At 51.8% G+C, this 22,779-nt stretch overlaps 1 protein-coding gene across 1 annotated transcript in view; it reads right to left on the minus strand.

Moving 5' to 3' along the window:
* AAK1 (AP2 associated kinase 1) overlaps nucleotides 1-15,509 on the minus strand; it is a 54,042-nt gene extending 38,533 nt beyond the window's left edge. Inside the window, exons 1-2 of the mRNA XM_058820207.1 lie at nucleotides 15,390-15,509; nucleotides 15,014-15,302 (exon numbers count right to left, since the gene is read on the minus strand). Coding sequence (XP_058676190.1) covers nucleotides 15,014-15,176 — 163 coding nt within the window. The 5' untranslated portion in view covers nucleotides 15,177-15,302; nucleotides 15,390-15,509. The remainder of the gene's footprint in view (nucleotides 1-15,013; nucleotides 15,303-15,389) is intronic.
* Nucleotides 15,510-22,779: the final 7,270 nt, after the last annotated feature.

Here is a 22,779-nt window from a genome sequence, read left to right on the forward strand (position 1 = left end):
GCAAAAATACATCAAAAATACATTTACCTTATCTTTTAACTGCTGACAGCTGCCTAACCCTTCCTCCTCGCCCACTGCACACCTACACCACCACCAGCACCTCCTCAGCCTCCAGAGCTCCAGACCACAACCAATTTCTCCCTCGTTATCCCAGTCCAACCCCCAACTTGGCTAAATCCTGGTAAAGTTGAAAGGAAACAGATCAAAGACAAATTTACAGGCAATTATGACGGAGCCCTGCCAGATGCACATTACAGGACCATTTACTCCTTCTCTCAGAGAGCAGCAAGACAGCAGCAGGCACACGGAGATGATGATCCTGGGATGTGGGAGCCAAGGTCAGCTCGGGAGCCTGTGCCCCACTCGGGCACAGCTTCAAGCACTCCAGGCACCAGGAACATGCCCACCTCTCTGCTGGCAAAGCCTCTTTCCCAGGGCACGTGGGGAAAGCAAAGGCATGAGACCAGGGCAGGCTTCGGCTGCAACAGAGGAAATAAATCCAGGGGCAAGAGCTGAGCCCGAGAGTCACCTCAGATGACAGCTTTCCCCTGCACATGTGCCTCTGATTTAAGGTTCTGAGGGAAATTCAACTCTCTTCCCCCAGCAGCCAGCAAAAACTAAAATACCCATTCTAGAATGTGAGAAGTCATTTCTGTGTTCACCCTTAAGACATGTGAATATTGTTGAGCAGGCAGCACTGGGATCACCACCAGCTCAGAGCCACCACCAGCTACAGGGCTCTCTCTGTGGAAATTTTTTTGTGTCTCTTTGGTGTTTTAGGCCTGCCTGAACTGCATGGAAACATGGTTATCAAGCCACACACTGCTGCCTGACTGCTGCTCTTGCTAAAGGGTTTCAGGATAAGCTGAAAAAATACTGGGAAGTTCCAATTATCTCCAGTCAATACAGATGCCAGAGCAATTTTCCATGCAGGCTTGTGTCAGGGCACACTGGCCATCTGCCAGCCCTGCTGGTTGTGTTTTCAGCCCTTCTGTAATTTCAGCAGGATGCACAGCTCCTCACAGCCAGGCAAGCACTGCTGGACCAGGTGAGAGCAGCTGCAGGTGAGGAGAGAGCTGTGCTGAGCTCCAGGGATTCGTGGTGGATTGGAGATGGAATGTTCCTGCAGCCAGCAATGCCAGCCAGGCACAGCACGGCTGCTGCAGGGCACCAGTGCAGCTCCTGCCCGATCTCCTTCCAATGCTCTGCATGCACACAGCCCAGCATTGCTGCTGCAGGGCACCAGCGCAGCCCCTGCACTGCTCAGATCTCCCCAGACCTGCCCCAGGAACACTCAGCCTCCAGGGACAGCCAGCCGGGCATTTTAAGCTCCAGCTGTACCAGCAGGCACTTAATTTTAAGTGCTCTGCTGAACCAGGCACAAAGCCACTCCATTTGCACAATTCCAATACTCGCTGATCCTTATCCATCAAGAATTATGTCATATTTTGCCTTATCTCACCAGCCACAAGAACTTCCCCAGCTCTTACCTTGCCAAGCACAAGGGCAGGCTCACTCAGGTGTTGTTTTTTCCCCCCGGTCAGGATGCTGTGATCCAGCTGCAGGAAAGCCACAGTGACTCCCCTGCACGGGGTGTTTGTTCCCAGCTCACCATTCCCAAAGCTTTACTAAAACACTCAGTAATGTGGTTTTGCCCAGTCACAGCCCCAAGCAGCTGTCACACAGACACTGCACATCACCCATCACTGGACAGCATCACCTGGCAGCACCAGAACCATTTTCTCTCCGCTGCTGTGCTGGGAAGCCATCCTGCACCTCTGGCAGCTCTAACTGGAGCAACACACAGTCATTCAAAAAAAGAAAAAAGTTTTTCCCCAAGTTGTGTATACACAATAGTCACTCCTTTCGACCCAAACCATTCTGTGATGTGATTCTTGGTCCTAAAGCACCAATGGTTTTGGGCATCTTTTCTAGAGACCCAGGTGCCCTGGGATCCTCTGAGCAGCTGGGGCTGCAGAGACCCCAGAAACCCTCATGTGACCCTGGAAGTGGCACTGGGACCCCAGCAGCTCCTAAAAAAGCACCACAGTCCCACCAAGCCAGCAGTGCCAGGGAGCAGAGCCAAGGGAAACAGTCCCACTGCTCCTGCCCCGCGCCACGCTCTGCTCTGACCCTCCAACAAGTAAATATTTGCTGCTGGATTTTAATATGGGCTTTTTATTTCAATAATAGCTCCCCATGATTTGCATTAGGATTACAGTGCTATTTTTGTGGCTATTAATCTGCACCAATGTATTCTTTCTGCTGCCTTTATTCCTCTCTTCCATTGCCCAGCAGGAGGGTATTGCTGCACATACCTGCTGCAAACACACCATTTCAAATCCCATTTTCCCCCGTTTCTGTGCCACTTCTGAGCTCTTTGTTTCCAGGACAGGATATTTCACTCCAAATTAAGCTTTCTGTTCCAGCATTATTCCTTGTTATTACTAGATGTGCCCACAAACCAGAGGCAGCACTGTGAAGTGTTCTGCGTGACACATAACGAGGGGCTGGAATGAACAGGATCACTGCACATTGCTTTTTCTGCTTTGTGAAGCATCTGCAACACCTTCAAAGTCACAGTGTGTCAGCACTAACATCTTTACAGACAAATACAACTGCCTCATTTTGTTTTGAAAGTCATTTGAGGCATAATTCAGAAGGCACAGTAATGAGGCAGACTTTGCATTAGGGCTGTAATATCCAAGATCATGAAAATACCAAATACCATGAAAATCTCCTCTGGATTCCAACCCCAAGTTCTTCCCCTACATGCCAGTGCAGCTGTAACCCATCTTTCCTCCTGGAAGGATGCTCTGCAGTCTTTCCCAATGATCCAGCACCGCAAGGCTGGAGGGACTCACAGCAGTGTGGTTGTACTAATGCTCTCCTTTGTGTTTGCATTTTGTTGTTTTAGTACTACATGCTGGAGAGACACGACACTTGGGGTTTGGGATTTAATTAGTGCCTGTGACTCACTCTCCCACCCAACTCCATAATCCTCTGCCTACACTGGGGTATTTCCATGCCATTTTATAGCCATGAAAGTGAAGATTATTCACCCTCAAGCTGCAGGCACACAAAACACACGGTCTGTCCCACGGCACAGGCTTGCATCACCTCTCAGGAGTATACACAGATAAAATAAAGACAAAATAAAGATAAAACCATAACCCAGGCTAAAAACCAGATTTTCTGCACCTGGGGTCAACAGTCAGCACGCTGAAGCACAAAGCACTGACAGGCTGTGTCAGCCACAGGGGTAAGGGGACCTGCACAAGTGTCTGCAGGTGGCAGTGGGGACAGAGGTGACACTCAGGACACACCACACACACGAATAACAGCAGCAGGCTCTGCTCCAGGAGGGCCTGAATGTGGATCTCTTACTACACCCAAATGTCTGTAAACAGTGCATGTGTTTGTGTACATGTGTGTTACAAACCAGAGTCCAGTTCTGAAGGAGAACAAAACAAACCCTCGTGTCCTGCCCAGCTGAGAAGAGCAGATAATAACCCTAAATTAAACAGGGCCTCTCTCAGCCCAGATTTTCCACCTCAAAGGAAATAACAAGCTTTACTTAGTTGGTTTTTGTTGTATTAAGTCCCTTGACTTATCTAAGCATAACAGTGCCAAGGTGAAGGGGCTGCTTCAGTGTAAAGGGCTGTCCCAGCATCTCCCAGAGCAGAATTTCAAGGAGCTCTCAGTGCCTGACCCCCCCACACTCACCTGAGCAGGGAGTTAGACACACCAAAACCAAACAAAAACCTGGGTGGCTCACTGAGCTTTCAGCTGGGGCTCCAGCTGCTCCTTTGGGCTGTTTCCATGCCCCTAAACAGCACTTTAAAAGGTTTCACCCTGGAGTGGAGATAGAACTGCTCTGGGAAACTTATCACATCAGATCTTGAAACATCAACCGCCAATTAAATAGTCTGAACATTTAAGTTTTATCTTGAGGGCAAAAAAGAAAGGGCACACCACTAACTGCAGCTGAAAGGAGCAATGGTCACAGTAACTCAAATTTCAGCCCTGTTCTGACCATTTTAATTGGCTGTAGGAGGCAATCAGAGCCCCAGAACTGCAGGGAAAGTAGATGGCACCCAGATAAAGCAGAGAGGACATCTAGTATTTCATGACAGGAAACCTGAAACGTGCACAGTATCAGGAGAATCAGCTGAATCCTGCATCTCCCCAGATGGAAAATTAGCTAAAAAGGTATTTTTGCAACAAGATCAGGAATTTAATAGTGAACATACTCTAAAGAAGACTGCAACAGTTACAACTGTAAAAAGTCAGGCGAGCTCAGAGCTAAAGTGAACATACAGGATATACAACTATTTTCTGAGTGTTTCTAGTGATACTTTAGTGGAAGAAACACAAGGGACAGATATAGGTTGTGTGTCAAGCCAGCCAAGGGCAGAATCCTCCTGGCATAGGACAAACTCTTGAAGAATATTCAAGCTTTGCTGGGCAAATCCCCAGCTCCCCTTCCCTGCCTGCAGAGCAATGTGCTCAGCTTGTTTTCTCCTAGCAAATGCTGGGGCTTCCCAGCCTTCACCCTGCTGCCAGAGCAAAGGAAACCGAGAAACTGGGAAACTGAGGTGGATTCTGTGCTCACCCAGCCCATACCCACAACAGCAGCAGCTCTGACAGGGCAGGTAACAACTCACTGCTTCATAGTGCATGGAGAGAAATACCTGTCAGCCCCACAGCTCCCAGAGCTGGGCACTGTCCTTCCAATAATCACCATTGCAGGCAGCCAGAAATTCCCCACACAGCTCACACTGGAGCTGGGAAGGCTTTTACCCGCACAGAACAGCAAGCAGAGGAGGCTCAGGCTGGCCAGCAGAAACCCCTGAGCCAGCCTCGGGCTGCGTGAGCTCCCCAGGCACGGAAAGCCCAGCGCCTGCCCACGCAAAATGCAACTGGGACTCAGTGGGAGGCGGGAAGAAAAAGAGAAAAAACCAAAGAAACAGCTTCAAAGACACCTCCAGAGTCCATCAGACAGCACCCATCACCAGGGCAAAGGTCTGATGCCAAGAGAGCAGAACAGCCCAGGCAAAGCCCTGCTGATCACAAACCATTCTCACTCCAGCCCCAGAAAGCTGCAGCTCTTCCAGCCCCAGCACTGCTAGGGGGGCTTTGGGCTTTAAATACCACCAGGAAAACTTGAACAGAACATCCAGCACATCTGAGCAAAGGATTGCTCCCCAGGTAAAACAAAGGCTTCAGCTCACACTGAGTTCATGGCTCAGACTCTCAGCCAGGGGAAAGCAGGGCCACACTCAGCCCTACACAGCTTTACCATAGCTGAGAATCCTAATGTGATTATCCAATATTACCAACACAATTATAGGGCCCTTGCTTAATGTCACTGCTGCAATATCTAGGCCATGACAGGACAGATTTAGATTTACAAGCTCCACCCTCTCCTGTTAAATAGGCAGGACGTCACCATGGCTAATGTTGGTGTGGCAGCCCCAGCCAGGAGTGCCTGAACTGTGCAAAATGATGCAGCCAGGAACCCCACACAGCACCAGCACAGCCTCTGCCTCTCCTGATTTGAGCAGAGCAAGACTGGCTGTCTAGGGATTGTGGCAGTTTTGGGAGTGAGCAGTCAATCTACCAGCTGCGATGCTCACAACAACACACAGACACAAAATAATTATACAGTCAGAGGCATTTTCACTGCATGGACAGCATGGGGAAAGCATAGCTGCCTCTTACTTCTCTGGGGCTGCTTTAAAGCCATCCAGCTTCATTTCTTTGCATGTTTCACGACCCCAACTCATGACAGACCTCACTCCCCACACAATCCTCCTGCAGCTCCCAGGCAGGCCCATGGAGAAGGACAAACAGGAAGCTGTAAATCACAACACAGCAGAGAAAGGAGGGGAAGGAAATTAATCTCTGCCATGCAGCAGCATTTCAGAAGCCTAAAATAATCACTGGGCCAGATCCAGGCTGTGCATTAAAGGCACTCTCTTGTCAGAAGCTCCAGTCCAAGGGCAGCAGGAGCTGGGAGCAGCCCAGGCACCCCAAGTCAGGGGCATCAGAGCCTCGCAGCATTTGCAGCATTTGTGACAGCAATTTCATAACCAACAGCAGCTCACTGGAGGCTCTGGCTGCCTCGGCAGGAAGCACGTTGAGGTGTTCACGTGGGGGGATTTGCTGGGCATGTGCTCTGCTGCACAGCCCTGTGCATCCACGCCATTTCTCCCTGACAGGCAGACTTGCAGAACCAAAGCTGATAGAACGGTGTTTTATTGCTGTGCAGCAAGACACGCTGCCTCCAAACAGATTACTCGGCAAGGCAGGCTCAGTCCCTCTCTATTGTAACAATTTTAGTCCCTGAACTTCCACTGTAAGCCCGAAAAAAAAAATAAAAATTAATGGGTCATGAATAACTCAGGGCTTAAAAAAAAATTTAAAAGAATCATTTGTTTAGTTATCAGTCAGCCCTTTAAAAAGCACATTTCAGCTGCTATTATTCCCAGCAGCTGCTAATAGCATCTGAGCCCTTGTTCATCTCCAAGTGAAATTAGCACTGGCATCAACATGCTGTGGAGCATGACGGGCTGAGTGAACACGGCTGGAAATGCAAAGCCAGCAAGAAGCTGCAGCAACTGCAGGCAGCTCAAGAGCTTCCCTGGAAAGGCCAGGGAGCCGTGAATCACATCAGAAAAAAAGCAGAACCAGTCGAGCAGAGAGCAGGCTGTAGCTGGAGGTGAAGAGGAGGGAGAAGGCAGGATGAAGGCCAGGCTGGGACTAACTGGGCTGGCTTGCAAGGCAGAGCAGGCCGTGGAGAAGCGTCATGGAAACAGCACACTCCATTGGGGAAGCAATTATGCAAGGATCCTAGGACAGCTCACAGCAACAGACAAGTCAGGCATGCGGGAATTCTGGTTCCAGCATCCGGGAATTCTGGTTCCAGCATCTGGGAATTCTGGTTCCAGCATCTGGGAATTCTGGTTCCCAGGGCAGCACCCAGACATGCTCCTGAGCACGGCAGCAGAAGCAGAACTCCACATGTTCCATTCAGCATTTAACAGGAAAAAATATCAGCCCTACATGAAACAGGGCTTTGAGCTCTCCACACATGCACAGGTGAAGAGGGAGAGGTACGAACTATTTGTCTGCTCATTTGTCAGATGTCTAGGAACAGGAAAAGTTGCAGGGGTCCAGAACCTGCGGTCTTGTGACTGTTACTCACCAAGCCTGCAACCACTGGGGATTGAATTCATCAGTTCAAATGAACTTAAGTAATTGCTTTACGTATTTATATCCCAACTTAAATAATAAATATATCACTAAATGCATCAGTTGCAGAAAAACTTTCAAAGGTCTTCTTATGTTAAGTTTAAAACAAAAGCAAAAGGTAGGAAACAACCACCTGTCCCCCTCCAAAACTAGCATCATTTTAATTTTTTAAAAGTCCAGTACATTTACTCCTGTCACATGTGCTGCTGAGAGCTGGGTGAGCAAGGCTGAGTCTGTGTGTTTCTGTGGTCTCTGAAGAACAGCAGATCTCCAGAAGATGCTGTGTGTCAGCTCTCACAGCACGGTGAGCTGTACCACCCATCACTGCCTGTTCCTCACAGCCTCTCTGAGCAGGCAGGAGCAGCACACCAGTGTGCTCTGGCACCGAGGGAAGAGCCAGGAATCCCCAAGGAGCAGGGCCAGGCTTTGTTCTGTGTTTGCATTATGTGACACAGGGCCCTGGCCCATGATAAAAGTTCCTGGGTGCTATGGTGACATGAATATTAATGACCCTGCGATTAAACCACCAGGCAAGGAGTCATATTTGCATTTAATACAAGACTGTCCCTGCTCTGCTACACAGCCCTTATCAAATGGCTTCATCTTCGTGGGCTTCAGCTTCTTATTTGTGAAATAATTTGATAAACCTTCCCTGGCACCATCTCTGTGTGTCTGCTCTGCAGAGAGGGGACGGGCACAGGTTGTGGCACAGAGGCACAGGCTGGGGCACATCTCACAGCCAGAGCCTCACAACAGCTCAGCACTTCAAACTGCAACTGGAAATGCAGCACAGAAACAGCAGGGTAACTCATGTTCACATATCCAAGTACATCTGCTGACTCAGAAGCAACAGGTAGAGGCTGAAAGAAAGGCTCTGACATTCAGCAGGTTTGTTCCTCCCAGAAATGTCCCCAGGGATGACAGGACGGTGTGACCTGCCTGTCCTGCCCTCTCTCCCACACTGTCCCTCCTCCAGCCCTTGCCACCACACACATCAGGGCCCTGTGATGCATTTCTTCATTTCCTTACAAACACAACCATAGGAACCAGCAGGATCTCGGCACCTGAGTCCCTGCACACACACAGGTGCTGTCACAGACCCTTCCAACCCCAGAGGGTTTTCTTTAACAATCCCAGGGTATTGCTCATGCCACAGCCATCTGCATACCCCTGGGGTTACACACCCTTTGCCAAAAGTCATGAAGAGCCATTAGAGCAGAGCCCAGGGCCAGCAGCAGCCACAAATAACCTTCCTGTGGCCATCAGGGAGCATCTCCCATCGATCCAGCTCCCTCTCACAAGCAGCAGCTCAGTGCCAGAGAGGTCTTTATGGCCCAGGTCAGAAGCCATTAATCCTTCAGAGGGTCACAACAGGTAGCTCAGCTAACACTGAATTAGCAGGTAGGTCATGCAGAGAAGGCACAGAAGGCAAAAGGTTTCCATTTCTGCGCTTCTCACATCAGCACTGATTTCTTGTGTTCCTTTTAAGAATTTCAAACCACTTTTGAAAGTCCATATCACTCTCAAGAACGTTTTAATAGCACTCCTATAGAACCTGGGATAGGGAAGCCACAAAAACATGTATAGCACACCAAACCTGGTGCCTTGGAGAGAGCCTGATGCTCAGTGACAGCCACAGGAACCAGGCACACCATGTCCTCACGGAGCACTCTGCACATCTTTGAGACAAGCCTGGGTTTATTCCACTGCTGCCATTTGTGCAGCAAAAGCACACATCAGCCCTGCAAGCATCACTTTGCTGCAGAAGGAGACACAAGCTAAGATGATATCTGAACAACAGCTGTGCAATTAGGCAGCCTCAGATCCTGCATTTTGCTCTCACACCCTCGAGAACAGCTTGTCAGATTGCTCTAAGCTCACACAGGCACATTTTGGGGCCCCCCTACCACAGGCCTTTGGGAAGGGAAACTGCTGTGTGCCTGACAGTGAATGGAGATCAGCTCTACCTGCCCTCATCACAGCACAGGCAGCTTCCAGCTCAGCTGTGAGGGGATGCACACGCAAATCCCTGCTCAGGGAACTCAGCTGCTGATGGCTTTTTTTATTTTTAATCTATGAGATCACCCGTCACTGGTACGTAATTTCTTTCCGCAAAATCATGAAGCAAAGCAGATGCTATGAGCATCTTGTTCCAAAAATGTCTTCAATGCAATCCTGCAACACATGGCCCAGGGTCCTGGTGTCAGCAGGGCTTCTGCCACAGAGCAAGTGTGAATTTACACCCAAAGCACACGAGTGCCAAGAGCTTCACTGAAACCACAGCGAGGCAGCACTCGAGAGGAAACACAGACTGCAATTAGAGCACCCAGTCTGGAAGGGCAGAGATCAGTTCCTGACTGGGCCACACGTGCTCTGCATTGCTTCACCTCCTATCTGAGTTCCCAGCAGCCCTAAAAGGGGTGGAAGGGCACATCCACAGGCTGTGCCAGGGCTCAGATACTCTGGGGAGTGAGAGCTGCTGGCATTAGAGGAGCTGCAGCAGCTCCCCTCTGTTTCACTCTGCTGCATCACCCTGAGGGCAGCTAACAATAACCTTCATTTCATTTAGTGGCAATTCCTGGACCTCCTACAAAAGGAGAAAGTTTCCATAATGACAAAAAGCCACAAATGAGAACTACCTTGCAGTGCCTCACTTAAGCCTTTCCAAATCTTCTCCTTGTGCTTGTAAATCACTGTCAGTATTGTTCCTACTCTCCAGAAGCACAGCAGCCAGTATCTGATCCAAGGAGGTTTGTTTCCAGCATGACACCACCACAAGGACATCCTGTGCTGTCCCCATCCAAGGAAGGCAGCACCCCTTCCTGGGAAACTTACTCAGTTACCTCTTGTTATCAAAGATAACTCCTCCATAAACCAATTCTGCTTATGGCATGTTGTCCTCAGAGACTCCGTCTCCTTCCACATGTAGAACACAAGTAAACACTTAGCACAAGAGCAGGCAAATTGGTTGTGACTTTCCAGAGAAGCAGCACCAGCCCTGCAGCTGGCACGCTGCCTTCCCCACGGGCACAGCCTCAGCCTGCCCAGAACATCTACCCTGAATAAAGTCACCTTCAAGGGAAGCAGCTCCCAGCCCCTGCCCAAGTGTGCAGCACCCAGCCAGTGCTGACCCCTCATTAGCCATGATTAATGCAGGTGGGTCAGCCTGGAAGGCAAGAAGTGCTAAACCCAGAGTGGATTCCAGCTTGTCTTCAGCACATTTGTAACCTCCCACCTGCTCTCCTCGAGCTGCTGACAAGCACAAAGGGGAGAAGGCCCGTGCCACAACAAAAACATTATGCACGTGCAACCAGAGGTTAGCAGCCTTTAAAACTACTAGAACACTTCTGTAAGGCTCCAGCTGGAGTTAAACCATGTATTACCCCCAGCCAGAATCCCAAAACTCAGCTTTCTTACACTGACAGCTTCATGGCAGGAGTGCTGAAACAGAAACTCTGCTGGTTTCACAGGGAAGTTCCTTCCTGGGATGGTGACTGGCTGGGCTAACACTGCCTTGGGATGGTGACTGGCTGGGCCAACACTGCCTTTAAAGCAGCTTTTAGCTGCCACAGCTTTCCATAAGGAACCAGACCCCTTCTGCAACAGGCTGCACAAAGCTCATGGGCCAGGTCAGTCTCTGGCCCACACAACTTCTTACACACTTAAATCCACTAACACCTGCTTTTCCTCCCTGATTACATCTCAGGACACAGCACACACTGTCCCAGCAAAAGCTGAGCTGCTAAAAGCACCAAAACACTTGGGATACCTCAGCATTTAGCAAAGAACTCCCCTGAGATCCTTCACAAGTTCCCCTGGTTCTACTCTCAGAAAAACAGACTGCTGGAACACAGAATCAAACATCCTACCTGGCAGAGCAGAGTGCATGTTCTGCCCCACAAGAAACAGGGAAAAAATTAAAAATAAGAATCACGTGTCCCATTCCGAGAGGAGAAACAGTTTAATTCCTAATCCAAATGTCCCTGGTCAGCTGATTAGCAGCTGGCCCTTGGCTGAAGCTGGAAAGCAGTAACTCACAAAATACACTTCAAAGCAATGTCCTGAACCCAACCACACTGGAACTGGGTTGAGGATCACATAAATCTGCAAAACGTTCCTCAGATGGGGTTTGCTTTAAAGTGAAATCATTTCAGAGGAAGCTCACGAGTGTTTTCAGTGGCTTCAGGTTACGGTGCTGCAGGGAAGGAGGTGCCAAGGGAGGGCAGGGGTCAGCAGAAAGCCTCAGCCCTGGGCACCTCAGGGCACAGGCTGGGCACTCACGGCTCTGCCAGCTGCTTCCCACGTGCTCTGCCAAGCAAAGTCAGGATGGATCCCACAGCATCCCTCTTTTCAAAACAGAGGGAAAACACAGCTGGCAAGTGTAGGATGGTTCTGTGACTTTGCACTGGTTTGTAATATCAATCATTAAATGCTTTCAAATCAACATTAGTTACAGCACACAGGTACCTACCTGAAAAACTCCAGTGAGATATCCTACAATTATTAAACCCAAGTCCCTTACTTAGACTTCAACTTACTTGAAGGGGAAAAGACCTTCAAAAAAGTACAATTTTAAAAGCAACTTTTCACAGACCTGCAGAAACTCAGCCTGTACTTTTTGCTAGAAGCAGAGCAAGACAAACAAAACCCTGCTCAAACACGTGCCCCATGGATGTTTACACACCTCGGGTCAGCTCAGCACTCTCACAACACTGAGCACAGAGTCACACAAAACACAGAGGCCCTCAAAAATGGGACACTGGGGCAATCCCCAACCTGGTTTAGCTCACCCGTGCCTTGTGGGACTTTGCCACACACACAGCTCTCCCAAACTCCTCATTTATGGCAACACCCTTCTCAGTGTTCCTGCTGCTTGGATCCCCATCAGAGGGACACCAACCTCCCTAGAGCTCCAGCATGGGGCTCTGGGATGGGGTTCCGTTGTTTTGGTTTTTCCCCTACACACAGGCAGAAACAAACAGCAGTATCTGATTTGGTCCAACGCTGTTTTGGTTTATTTTCAGAAAGAAAACAGCAAGACAGCAGCCTGACTCAGCCCCACACTGCAAGAGCTCCTGGGTGTTTGTTTCAGCTCTGTGAGACACCATTCACCCCAAAACCAGTGACAACACCCCTGAGCCCATACTGGGGCACTGTGTAACTAAACCTGGCCCTGCAGACCCCCAGCACTGCCCTCCCACCACAGATAATCCTTGTGCAAACTTTGGGGGCAATTGTCCAAGAGCTTAGTTGTGCTTTTATGTGGATTAGAGCAGGAGAGCTACAAGGACCCAACTAGGAACCGCCTATTGCAACACCCTGTTTGTAAAACCCCCACTGATTCACCATATCCCAACACCACAACCAACCCCTCAAATTCCTTCTGCATTATTCCCACCTCCTTCCTTCCAAAAGGCGGGGATGTTCCTCCCTGCCAGGCAGGCAAGTATCCAGACAGAACTACTTTTCAGGGGTGGGGGAGTGAAACCATGCAGGTTTACCAGCAGCAGGTATTTTGGGGGATCCACACAAGAGCCCAGAGGCACGTGGAGCCATTTGGCACCTGGCACAGGCAGCGCTGCAGCCAGGGCACACTCCTCATCAGCAGGGTTGCTCAGCAGAATTCAGGGTGACCAGGTACAGCCAAATCCCAGCACTTCCATTCCAAAACTTCTGCTTCAACACCATTCATCACTTCATTGCTTCTCTCTTTTAAGGCACTTTTACATCTCATTTTTTTCATGTTTCACAGGCTGCACCGAAACACAGCCCTAAAGCAATTGGGATGAGAGGTCCTTCCTCCCCAGACAGGATACTCCTCCTACAGAGTGCTTCCCAGGGGACTTTTCCTTTCAGCACAAATAGCCAGGAGTTGCCTCTTCAGCACTGCCAAAGCACCACTGCAGCTACAGAGAGGCTTTCCAGGAGTCAGGAGTGCAGGGACCGGGCTGCCCACGAGCTCCCCAGGTCTCCAGCTGAGTCAGGGAGAAAAGGCTGTTTACCAGCACAGCCAGAGCTGCAGCACTCCTGAGCCACGCTGCTCCCCAGCACAAAAACCAGCAAGACAACCTGCAAACCAGCACACCGCCTCGCTCGTGCCCCTTGGAGGCTCCGCTCTGCGCACAGAAGGATTTCACACTGTCTCACCGGGAGGGAGGTACCTGGGCAGCACCTTCCACCAGAGCTCCCTCTGCCTCACAGTTTCACAGCTCTCAGCCTGCATGCATGAACCCAGAGCTGCATCCCACCGACAGGAACCAGGAGATGCAGGGAAGAGCCCCCAGAAGCAGCAGCTCCCCCAGGACAGGCAGGCAGGGAAGGGAGGCTCTTCCCCCCCAGGCAATCTGTGCTCCCACCTCCACCTCTGCAGCAGCAGCAGGAGAGCCCGGTGACACACGGCTCCTCTTCCCGGGGCAGAACCTGCCAGCACATTACTCATCAGCAAAAAAAGCCTCTGCCTTTCCCGTGCCACCAGGATGAGGCCATCCTGCGTTTAAGGGAGACTGACAGCTTCCCAAGTCGAGCTCATGTGGGTCCTCAGCTCCCAGGGCCAAAAGGGCCTTGGAAATACCAGCCCAGGCAAAACCTATAGTGCAAATTTCAAAGGGAAAAAAAAATCACTATAGTTGCTAGGTAAAAGCCTGGCTTCAGTGCTCCTCTCAGCAGAACACATCAGAAACCAAGTCTGAAAAACAGCCACAGACCTATTTTTCTGCACACCGCGGTGAATTCTTACAAATCTGAACACAGGCAGTGTACACAGAGTCCCTTTTCCATTTTAGGGCTCTTTCTGTAAAAGCCAACACAGGTCCTCCCACTCAGCTCTCTCCCAGCAGCTCTGCTCTCCCTCGCCATCAAAACAAAACACTGTTTGGACTAAATCTGCCCAGGATGCTGCGCAGGAGGCACCAGGAGCAGGTCTAAAGAGGCCAACACCTCCCTGAAGGTCGAGGCTAAGGTTACCAGGCAGAGCCGTTCAGGAGGCTCCTTGCAGCCCCAACAAATGAAATGTAAAATGATAGTTGGAGCAGGAGAGCTGGTTACAATTAAACGAATGCCACCAGCAGCTTGCTGCACTGCAAGGCCTGCACACGCCATGAGTTCTGTAACCCCCAGGATTCATTTTTAGGTCTCTAACTGTTTTATTTGGAAAAAAAAAAAAAAAAAAAAAAAAAAAAAAAAAAAAAAAAGAAAAAAAGGCAATTGGGATCACCACTCCGCCTTGCAGACATCCCACACACAGAGAATTCCCTCATCCCAGGTCACAGCCAGTCCTGCTCAGCCTACCTATGTGCATAACAAGGAATTTACTCCAGTGTTTTAATCCTCTCTGCTCGAGGTGGCAAAGGAGGTAACAGCCGAAGAAAGTTTAAGAGCGAAGGACGCTGCTTTCTTTATTTACAGCACCTTGTTCTGCACCAAAATATATGACAATTTTGGTACGGGTGTTTCTTTTGGTTTTTTTAACTCCCACTTTAGAAATAAGAAACAATTAACTTCTGAATATCTCCAAATTCCTAAAGCACTAAAAAAAAACCTAACTCGGCCAAACCCACACTGGATTTAGAGATGGGAACACCAACACATCAGCCTGCAGACACCACAGGACTGCAATTCTGCCAAGGACAATGAAATATTCAGCAATCTGGGGGTCAAGGAGCAGGCTGGGTGCCCGGGACAGCCCAAGGCCTCCCTTCCAGCCTGGGCAGGGGAAAGCCGCATCCGCGGAGCGCTCGGAACGGCACCGGGACCTCACCTTCCGCCAGCACCTCGTCCACGGTGACCTGGTGCCGGCCGATGCTGAAGACCCGGCCGATGTAGCCGCTGCCGGGGCCGCTGCTGCCGCCGCCGCCGCCGCTGCTGCCCGCCCCGGGCCCGGAGCCGCCCTGCTCGCGGCGAGAGTCGAAGAACTTCTTCATGTCTCAGGAGGCGGCGGCGGGGCCGCGGGGCGATGCCGGTGTCGGTGCCGAGCCCTGCGGCTCCTGCCGCGGCCGAGGGGGGCCGGCCTGGCGGGGCCGAGCCGCGCTGTCCCCCGGGGATCACACCTGCGAAAGCAGCGCGGATAACGGGCCTGCGGCGTTACCCCCGCGGGCCCCGCCGCGAGCCCGGCCCGCAGCGACCCTGCCCGGTACCTCGCAGAGGGCGGCGGGAGCCTCCATGCGCCCCGCGGGGCCGGCCTGCGCAGCCCCGGCGGGTCACGGCGGGGGCCGCCTGCCGGCAGGGCCCGGGGCCCGCATCGCTGCCTGGCGGCGTCACCGGCGACCACCGAGCGCGTCAGGAACACGGAGAGGGACCGGCCCCGCCGCCGCCGCCCCCCGCCGGCCCCATCCGACCAGGAAATGGGCCGTCACAGGAAGTCCCGGCTGCCGTCGGGAGCGCCGCCCCCGCGCCTCCGCCAGCGGCAGGGCCCGGCCCCGCCGCCCCGGGCTGTCCCGTCCCGTCCCGTCCCGTCCCGCAGTGCCCTGTCCCGGGATGTCCCGTCCCGGGATGTCCCGTTCCGCAGCCCCCGGAGCGCCCCACGGTGCGGCGGGACGGGGAGCGGGGGCTCGGCGGGATGGCGGCGCCGCGCGCGGCACGCTGGGGGCGGTAGTTCCCCGTGGCCGGCGGAAGGGGGGCCATGCGGCGGTGGCGACTACAAGTCCCGGCATGCCGCGCGGCTCCGGCCGGCAGGGGGCGCTGTGCCGCGGGGCCCGGGCCGGCATCGCCCCTCGGACCGGCCGGGACCGGAGGCTGCCCCGGGACAGCGGACGGGCCCGGGGGCTCTGTGTCCTCCTCGCCCTGAGGGACGAGTGCAGAAATCCTGTCCGTGGGGAACCACGGCCCATATTAGGGTGTGCATGGTGACGGGTATTTATGTTTATCTTGAAGTAATGCGCTAAAGTCGATGTCTTTGTGATACAATAATAAAAGGCCACTGCGGTGATATCTTGGGATTAACCTGAAGCACGAGGCTTATCTTCACACAAGCTCTGCTAGCGCCTGCTTTCAGAGCAAAGAAAAAATCCTGAAAGCAGAGATATCCCAAGCCCTTAAAACATCTTTAGTGTTTTACACCTGGTGGCTGTGCCTTGGATTTGCTGTGGAATTACAGCTTCCTCCTCCTTCCTGCCCGGCACGATGCTCCTCAGGGGCACTGCAGCTCCTCCAGAGCCCAAAGCCATGGGGTCAGGCTTTGGAAAGGTTCAGTTGAGCTCAGATCTTGGGAAGCTCAGTTTAAAGGCACTTTGGGTTCTTCTCAGCATTTTTTCCTTAGAAATCAGAGGATTTTCCCTGCCTTTGGCATCCAGAGCAGCCAACCCCTCATGCACTATTGAAGGCTGGATTTCAGACAGCAGAGGGAAATGTTAAAATGGCAAAATTAGTTTTTTTTCCAGAATGAAGCACCAGAATGCAAAACCCACGCAGCACTTGGCTGCCCAATGAATACCTCCATGACAGCACCACTCTTCTTCCTCCCCTCTGACTGGGATGGAAGAGGAAACCAAAGCATGGTCCCATTTTCCCAATGACCATTATTTCCTGTATTATGGTAATAACTACAGCCATGCTTCTCCAGCCCCTGTCCCCAGGCCTGGCTGCTTTGGGGTGACTAAAATGTTTATCCTTCACACCGCCCTTGGCCTGGCTTTGGTCCCCGGCTTCCAGCAATGCCAGCGAGATTGGATCAGCCTGTTGTAAATGGCTCTAATCGGGTTTTTCCTCTCAGTGTTTGAAGGCTTTTAAGATGCATATGGCTCTGAGAACAGGCAGGTAAAATTGCTGGTGGCAACATTTAGCAATACACTCATCTGACAGCAGTCACTACAGTTGTTTTTCTGCTGAGCCACTGTGCCTCTTCACTGTGGATAATGCTGCATATCTTCCACCATCCTCATCCTCAGCAGGGCTTAAAGGTATGGGCCCAAAAGTCCTCCTCTGACCACCTTCAGCCACCCATAATTTGTAGGGTGGCTGCTGGCTGCCCCTCATTTCCAATACAGCCCCAGTCCACGCAGTTGGAGCTGCAGTGATGGCAGCCAGCACACGTGTGCAAACAGCCCTTTTTCATTTGCAGCCTTCAATCTGCATGAAACATGCTTGGCTGTGCTTTGGGGCTCTGTGATGAATTAACTGCCAGAGCTCAGTACAGAAGGTTCACGTGCCCTTTGGAATAAATATGAGCTGAGTAAGGTCTCAGTTGCTTCTGGCCATTATTTTAATTTTTTTTTTTAATTTCTCTAACCTGTGAAAATCCCCAGGCATCTCTCAAGCCAGGTAAAACACCCAGTGCAAAAACTGGGCCCCATCACTGGGGATTTCTGGGGACTCTGCAGAACTGAACCATTTCCAAGGAAATTGGGCATCTCCGTATAGTACAGGGAAATGAGTCATTTCCAAGTGAAGGAGATAAAAGCCACTGCATGCAGAGAGCTGCAGATGCACTGCTGAGCCTCCTCCCTGGCTCTGAGGGCTTTTTCTAAGCGTACCTGCAGTGCAGCGCAGGCAGCGTCCGACCCACGCGGGCCGGGGGCTCTGATGCTCAGCCCACGCACACAAACCCACCCATGGCCATTCTGGGGAGCCAAAGCACAAAAAGCAGGAGCCGTGCCCGGCTGCAGACGCTGAGCATAAATAAATATTCTTTATTCCAGGCTGCTGCAATCCCGGTGACCTTCACAGGGATCAGAGGGAACTGAGCCCTAAAGAAGGGGAAAAGCTGCTCCGTGAGCACGGCACGCCCAGGGCCCGGTGCCACAGCACGCCCAGGGCCCGGTGCCACAGCACGCCCAGGGCCTGGTGCCTCTCCCGTGCCACAGCCACTCCAGGCCTGCCGTGCTGCAGAGAGCAGCCTCTGACTAACGCACTCCATCCCAAACGCTGCATTTTAAGCTGCTGAAATCCCGTGACGCGAGGTTTAAAATATCCGAGCGCGGTCGGCGGAGCTGCTTCCCCGCGCCTTGCCTGCCCCATCCCCGCTCCTCCCGCGCCGCTCAGAAAATGCACTCAAATCCCCGGCAAGAAGCGCATTAACACAGCTGCATCCCTCTCCATCAAACTTTCCGGACAGCTCAGCGTTTTCTAAATAAGAACGCAGGCCTGGGCAGGGATCCTGCGGCCGCAAAGGCGAGGGCGCACTGGCCCCTTCTGGAGAGCTCGGGAGCGGCAGCGATGGGGAGCGGAGCTGGCGCAGCTTTTCCTGAATTCACCGTAATAATGAGGTTTAATCAGGCCCCAGTGCTTATCTTGATAAGGATGCTGCGAGAGCCCTTTTTACCCAGTGATGAGGGTGTTTCAAAGTATGGGAGGGGATATTCAGATTAGATGTAAGAAAGGGATTGCTCCCTGTGAGGGAGATGAGGGCCTGGCACAGGGTGCCCAGAGCAGCTGTGGCTGCCCATGGATCCCTGGAAATGCCCAGATCCAGGCTGGACAGGGCTGGGAGCAGCCTGGGACAGTGGAAGGTGTCCCTGCCCATGGAGATTTGAACTTTAAGGTCCTTCCCGACCCAATGCATTCCACAGTCCTATGTCTCTTTAAATACACATTCACTGCAAAAACCAAGCTGTTAAGCCTCTCACCAGCAAGGAATAGAGCCACTGTTCTATCCTCTCTCTGCCTGTGATTTTCTGGATTTCAAGGATTTCTTCCCAAGTGTGCATTAGTATGACCAGAAAAACCATCACTGGTCTCCATCACCCCCAGGAAAAGGTCACTATCATGGAGCTGGGCTTTACTGGGTTCAGAGCTGTGCAGAGCAACAAAACCACTCCAGAACTCAGACCTGTATTTCACATGTTTCAGAACTGGAAGCTTCCACCTCCTTGGTGGTCCTGTTTGCCCTTGCAGGACATCCTCACTGGCTCCCTGTGGCTGGAATCCTCCATCCCCAGCAGTGGCACTCCCACAAATAATGGGGCTGGTTGAGCTCTGCAGGCTCCCACCCGTGGGATGCAGCGGCCTGGACCGACCCTGTGTGCACTGGTGGGACACAGCCCTGTGCTTCTGCAGGAGCAGGATTTGCACCACAGCTCCCCTCTGTCCCTTAAAGCAGCTGCTGTCACACTGAGGGAGGTTTGCGGGCTGGGTTCTCCCTGAGAAGGGAGTTATCCATGGTGTTTCCAGTGTCAGGATCCTGTTGGGGCTCCTCCTGCCCCGAGCTACCTCACCCAGCTCTGCCCACACCCTTTGCTCAGCTCTGTTTAAATGCAGGGTCAGGAAAAGTCGTCCTGAGCTGGGCAGTCATGGCTCTGCTTCCATCCCCTAGAGCTGGGTCATGGCCAAATTACAGAGCAGCTAAGTGAGATTAAACTACGTGGAGGCAGATATTAATTAAGAAGAAAAAGTGAAAGCTACTCATTTCCCCTTCAGAACGATATGTATGCTAATTAAAGCAAGCATTCGTTAAGCCCCCTCCCTCTCCGGAGGGTTTTGCTGACTCCTGCTCCCCTTTGGGCCACAGGGAGCCAGCGAAGCCCTCAGAGCACCGATGGCCCAGAGTGCCTGCATTCCCTGCTGTTTATAGCTTCAGTGGGGAAAAGCAAACAGCAGCCCGGGCCCGTGGCCAAGCGCAGCCTCCAGTTTCCCCGTGGGAGAAAGGCAGAGTGGCTGGGCACCTCCGAGGCAGTGTCAGCACAGCATTTGCTGGGGGACAGCACTGCGGAGAGCCCCCCGGCGCCGAGGTGCTGCTGGAGCTGTCAGAGAGGAGCTGGGAGACAGCTGGGATCCCCTCGTGTGCTTGCAGAACAGAGCATCCCCACCTTGAGAACCTGCTGATGGAAGCACGCTTGAGAGGGAATTGGACTCCTGGCTGTCTGATCCTCTCAGTGCCCAGCACTGTCTCCCCTTACAGCTCATTGTCTCAGCCATGTCCAAGTTGTCTCTTGTTTTAAAGGCATCTTGGCTTACAGTTATCTCAAATCAGTTCTGCTCCCCAGCTCCTTCTTGGCCCTGTGTAACGTTTATGTTTATGTAATCCACCCAGAGAGCCTTTGACTCGCATAGCAGTGCTGGTATGCTGTGCTCAGGGTTCTGAATCCTGCCTGGATTGCTAAAAGGGAGAGTGCTGCGCATTCCCCTGATAATGCTGAGTGCACAAGCTGCATTTCTAGTGGTTATGAGGAGTTAAGAACACTCCAGTTGCTCGTTGTGAGTTGGAATAGTTCAGTTTTCCCACTCAAATAAGCACTGCTCATCTAGGTCTGGGAGTGTTTCATCTTCCTTCCCCTCTTTGTGTTGAAAGGGCTCTGCTCCAATCATGGATCAACAGCTCCAGGCTGCCTCTTCCTGAGGCCTTCCCCAAAACACCTCTTCCCCAAACACCTCAGGCTTGTGGCTGTTTCACCTTCCATGAGCAGGTAAGGACACCCCCTTAAGGCTCTGAGGGTCAGAAGTGCCCCTCGATGTCTGCAGGGAGCCCTAACAACTGCAGTTCACTATGGGACTATTGTGATACTAATACACAGAATGAGAATTTACCCTCTTACAAGCACGCAGGGCTCGGTGCTTTGGAAAAGCAAGGGCTGGTTTTCAGCCTCCACCCTGCCTTCGGGCACTGCTGCTATGGAGACAGCACTGACTGAGCCACAGCATCCAACACACTCCCACAGCACTTGTGCAACCCTTCAATAACCCCATTTTCGGGGGCTGCTTGCACACTGCCAGTGCTCAGGTATGAAAATGAGCATTTCCCTTGTGAACCTCCCAAAAACACCAGTTTAATCCCGAAGGGCCAGATTCTGACCCTCCCTCGCTGAATGACTTCATTGGTGTCAGAATTTGGAGCTCAGTGAGTGAGGTGAGGCTGCTCCTCTAGAGCCAAAGGAGGTACCTGCTGATGAAAGGGCACACTGAAACCTCTCCTCCTAGCACAAGGCTCCTTTGCTCTCTGAGATGCAAATTTAAAAGGTCAGGTCCTTCAGGCAAAAACAAATGCTGCCATTTTCTAGAGGTTCAGCTCTGTTCTCATTGTGGGACTGAAGAAATACCCCTACCCAAAGGGCTGCCGCTTGAGCCCAAGTTATTTACTTCATGCACACTGCCCTCCCTGCTTTTCTGTGACCTTTAATTTTCATTATGTCTTTTGTGGATGGGAGAACAGCAGGATGGAATGGGAATGGAAAGCATGTGTGTAACTGAGTAAAGTCTGGGGGGTCGAGAGCTTTAAACCAAGGCTGGTTAAAATAATTGACAGGACAAATGAAGCATCTGTGAACAGAAGAGCAGCGTGCTCTGTCACTGCACTGAGGGGGACTGCGGGCTTGTCCCCTGCTGTCCCCCTTTTGATGCAAGGACAGCAAAGCCACGCCAGCCAGTGATATCCTCCAGCTGGAGATACTGGAGAATAACCATAGCCTCCCCATCCTTTCAGAGATGAAGACAAAGCTGAAAGCTGAGCAGACCCTGCACAAAGGACCCCTGGAGAGACAAAGCTTTGTCACCCGAACCCGGTCTAGGAAAATACAGCAACAACCCTTCGCCTTCCTGGAGGGAGCAGCTCCTGGAGCAAGGTACAACAGGGTTCCTCAAACCCCCTGTCGTCCTACCCACCCTCCAGAGAAGCTCAGACGCTTTCAGCATGCTCAGAAGCTTCTGTGCCTCTTTGTTTTCCTTTCTGGTCCAAATATTCGTGACTGAATCAGATGGCTTTGGAGCCAGCACCCACAGCCAGCCATGATTCCAGGGAACTTGGCTGTGTGATGTGTCAGGATCTGGCTGCTGAATGGAATTCGCTTACATGGCTAACTCCAGGTGGCCAAAAACGTCCACACAAACACTTTGTACCTTCAAGTATTCCTCCTACTTGGTGCCTCTGTCAGGGGGAAAGAAAAGGTTAAACTGTGAAAATAATGAATGGGAGGATTGCTGCAATATTTAGCTAATTTGTAAAGAAAATTAATAACTCGTGGTATTGAATAATTACTATTGCATAGACCAGTGATTGCAGTGACAGAGCCTCCCAGTCCTGGGGGCTGAAGAGACTGGGAAGCAAACAGAAGGATGAAAATACCCAGGATAAAAAAAATCCTTGGCAATGTAAGATGGAGAAACACAGCAATTCTGCTGGGGGATTAAAACGGGCCCAAAGCAGGGACTGCTGACGTGAGAGAAAGGGCTGAGAATGGAAACTTTCACAGATGTAGGAAAGAGAAAATTTCTCCTTAGCAACAGTTTATGTGTGCTGGTCCACGCTGGATCCTGGTCAGGGTCAGGTGCCAGATTCTGCAAGGAAAGAGGCTCTGCAGTGCAAAAGGAGAGGGCTTGAGGCTTCAGCCTCATTTTTCTGTTCCCCTGGTCCATCCCCTTGCATCAGCAGTAGGTGCTGGGCTCCCTGGAGCTGTTTTGGGAGCAGGAGCTGCAATAAATAACCCACACAGACATGCTCACTGAGGCACAGCCTGCCCACATCCAGGCTGCTAAATTTAGGTTCCTTCCAGCAGAGGAGCATGGGCAGAGAGGCACAGGGATGAGACAGAGCTGTCCTGTGAGCCGGAAAACACCCATGATAATAACAGCACGTTTGGCATCAGAGGAGACCAAAGGTGC

This window comes from Ammospiza caudacuta, chromosome 26 (genome assembly GCF_027887145.1).
Source record: "Ammospiza caudacuta isolate bAmmCau1 chromosome 26, bAmmCau1.pri, whole genome shotgun sequence".
NCBI classification, from domain to species: Eukaryota; Metazoa; Chordata; class Aves; order Passeriformes; family Passerellidae; genus Ammospiza; species Ammospiza caudacuta.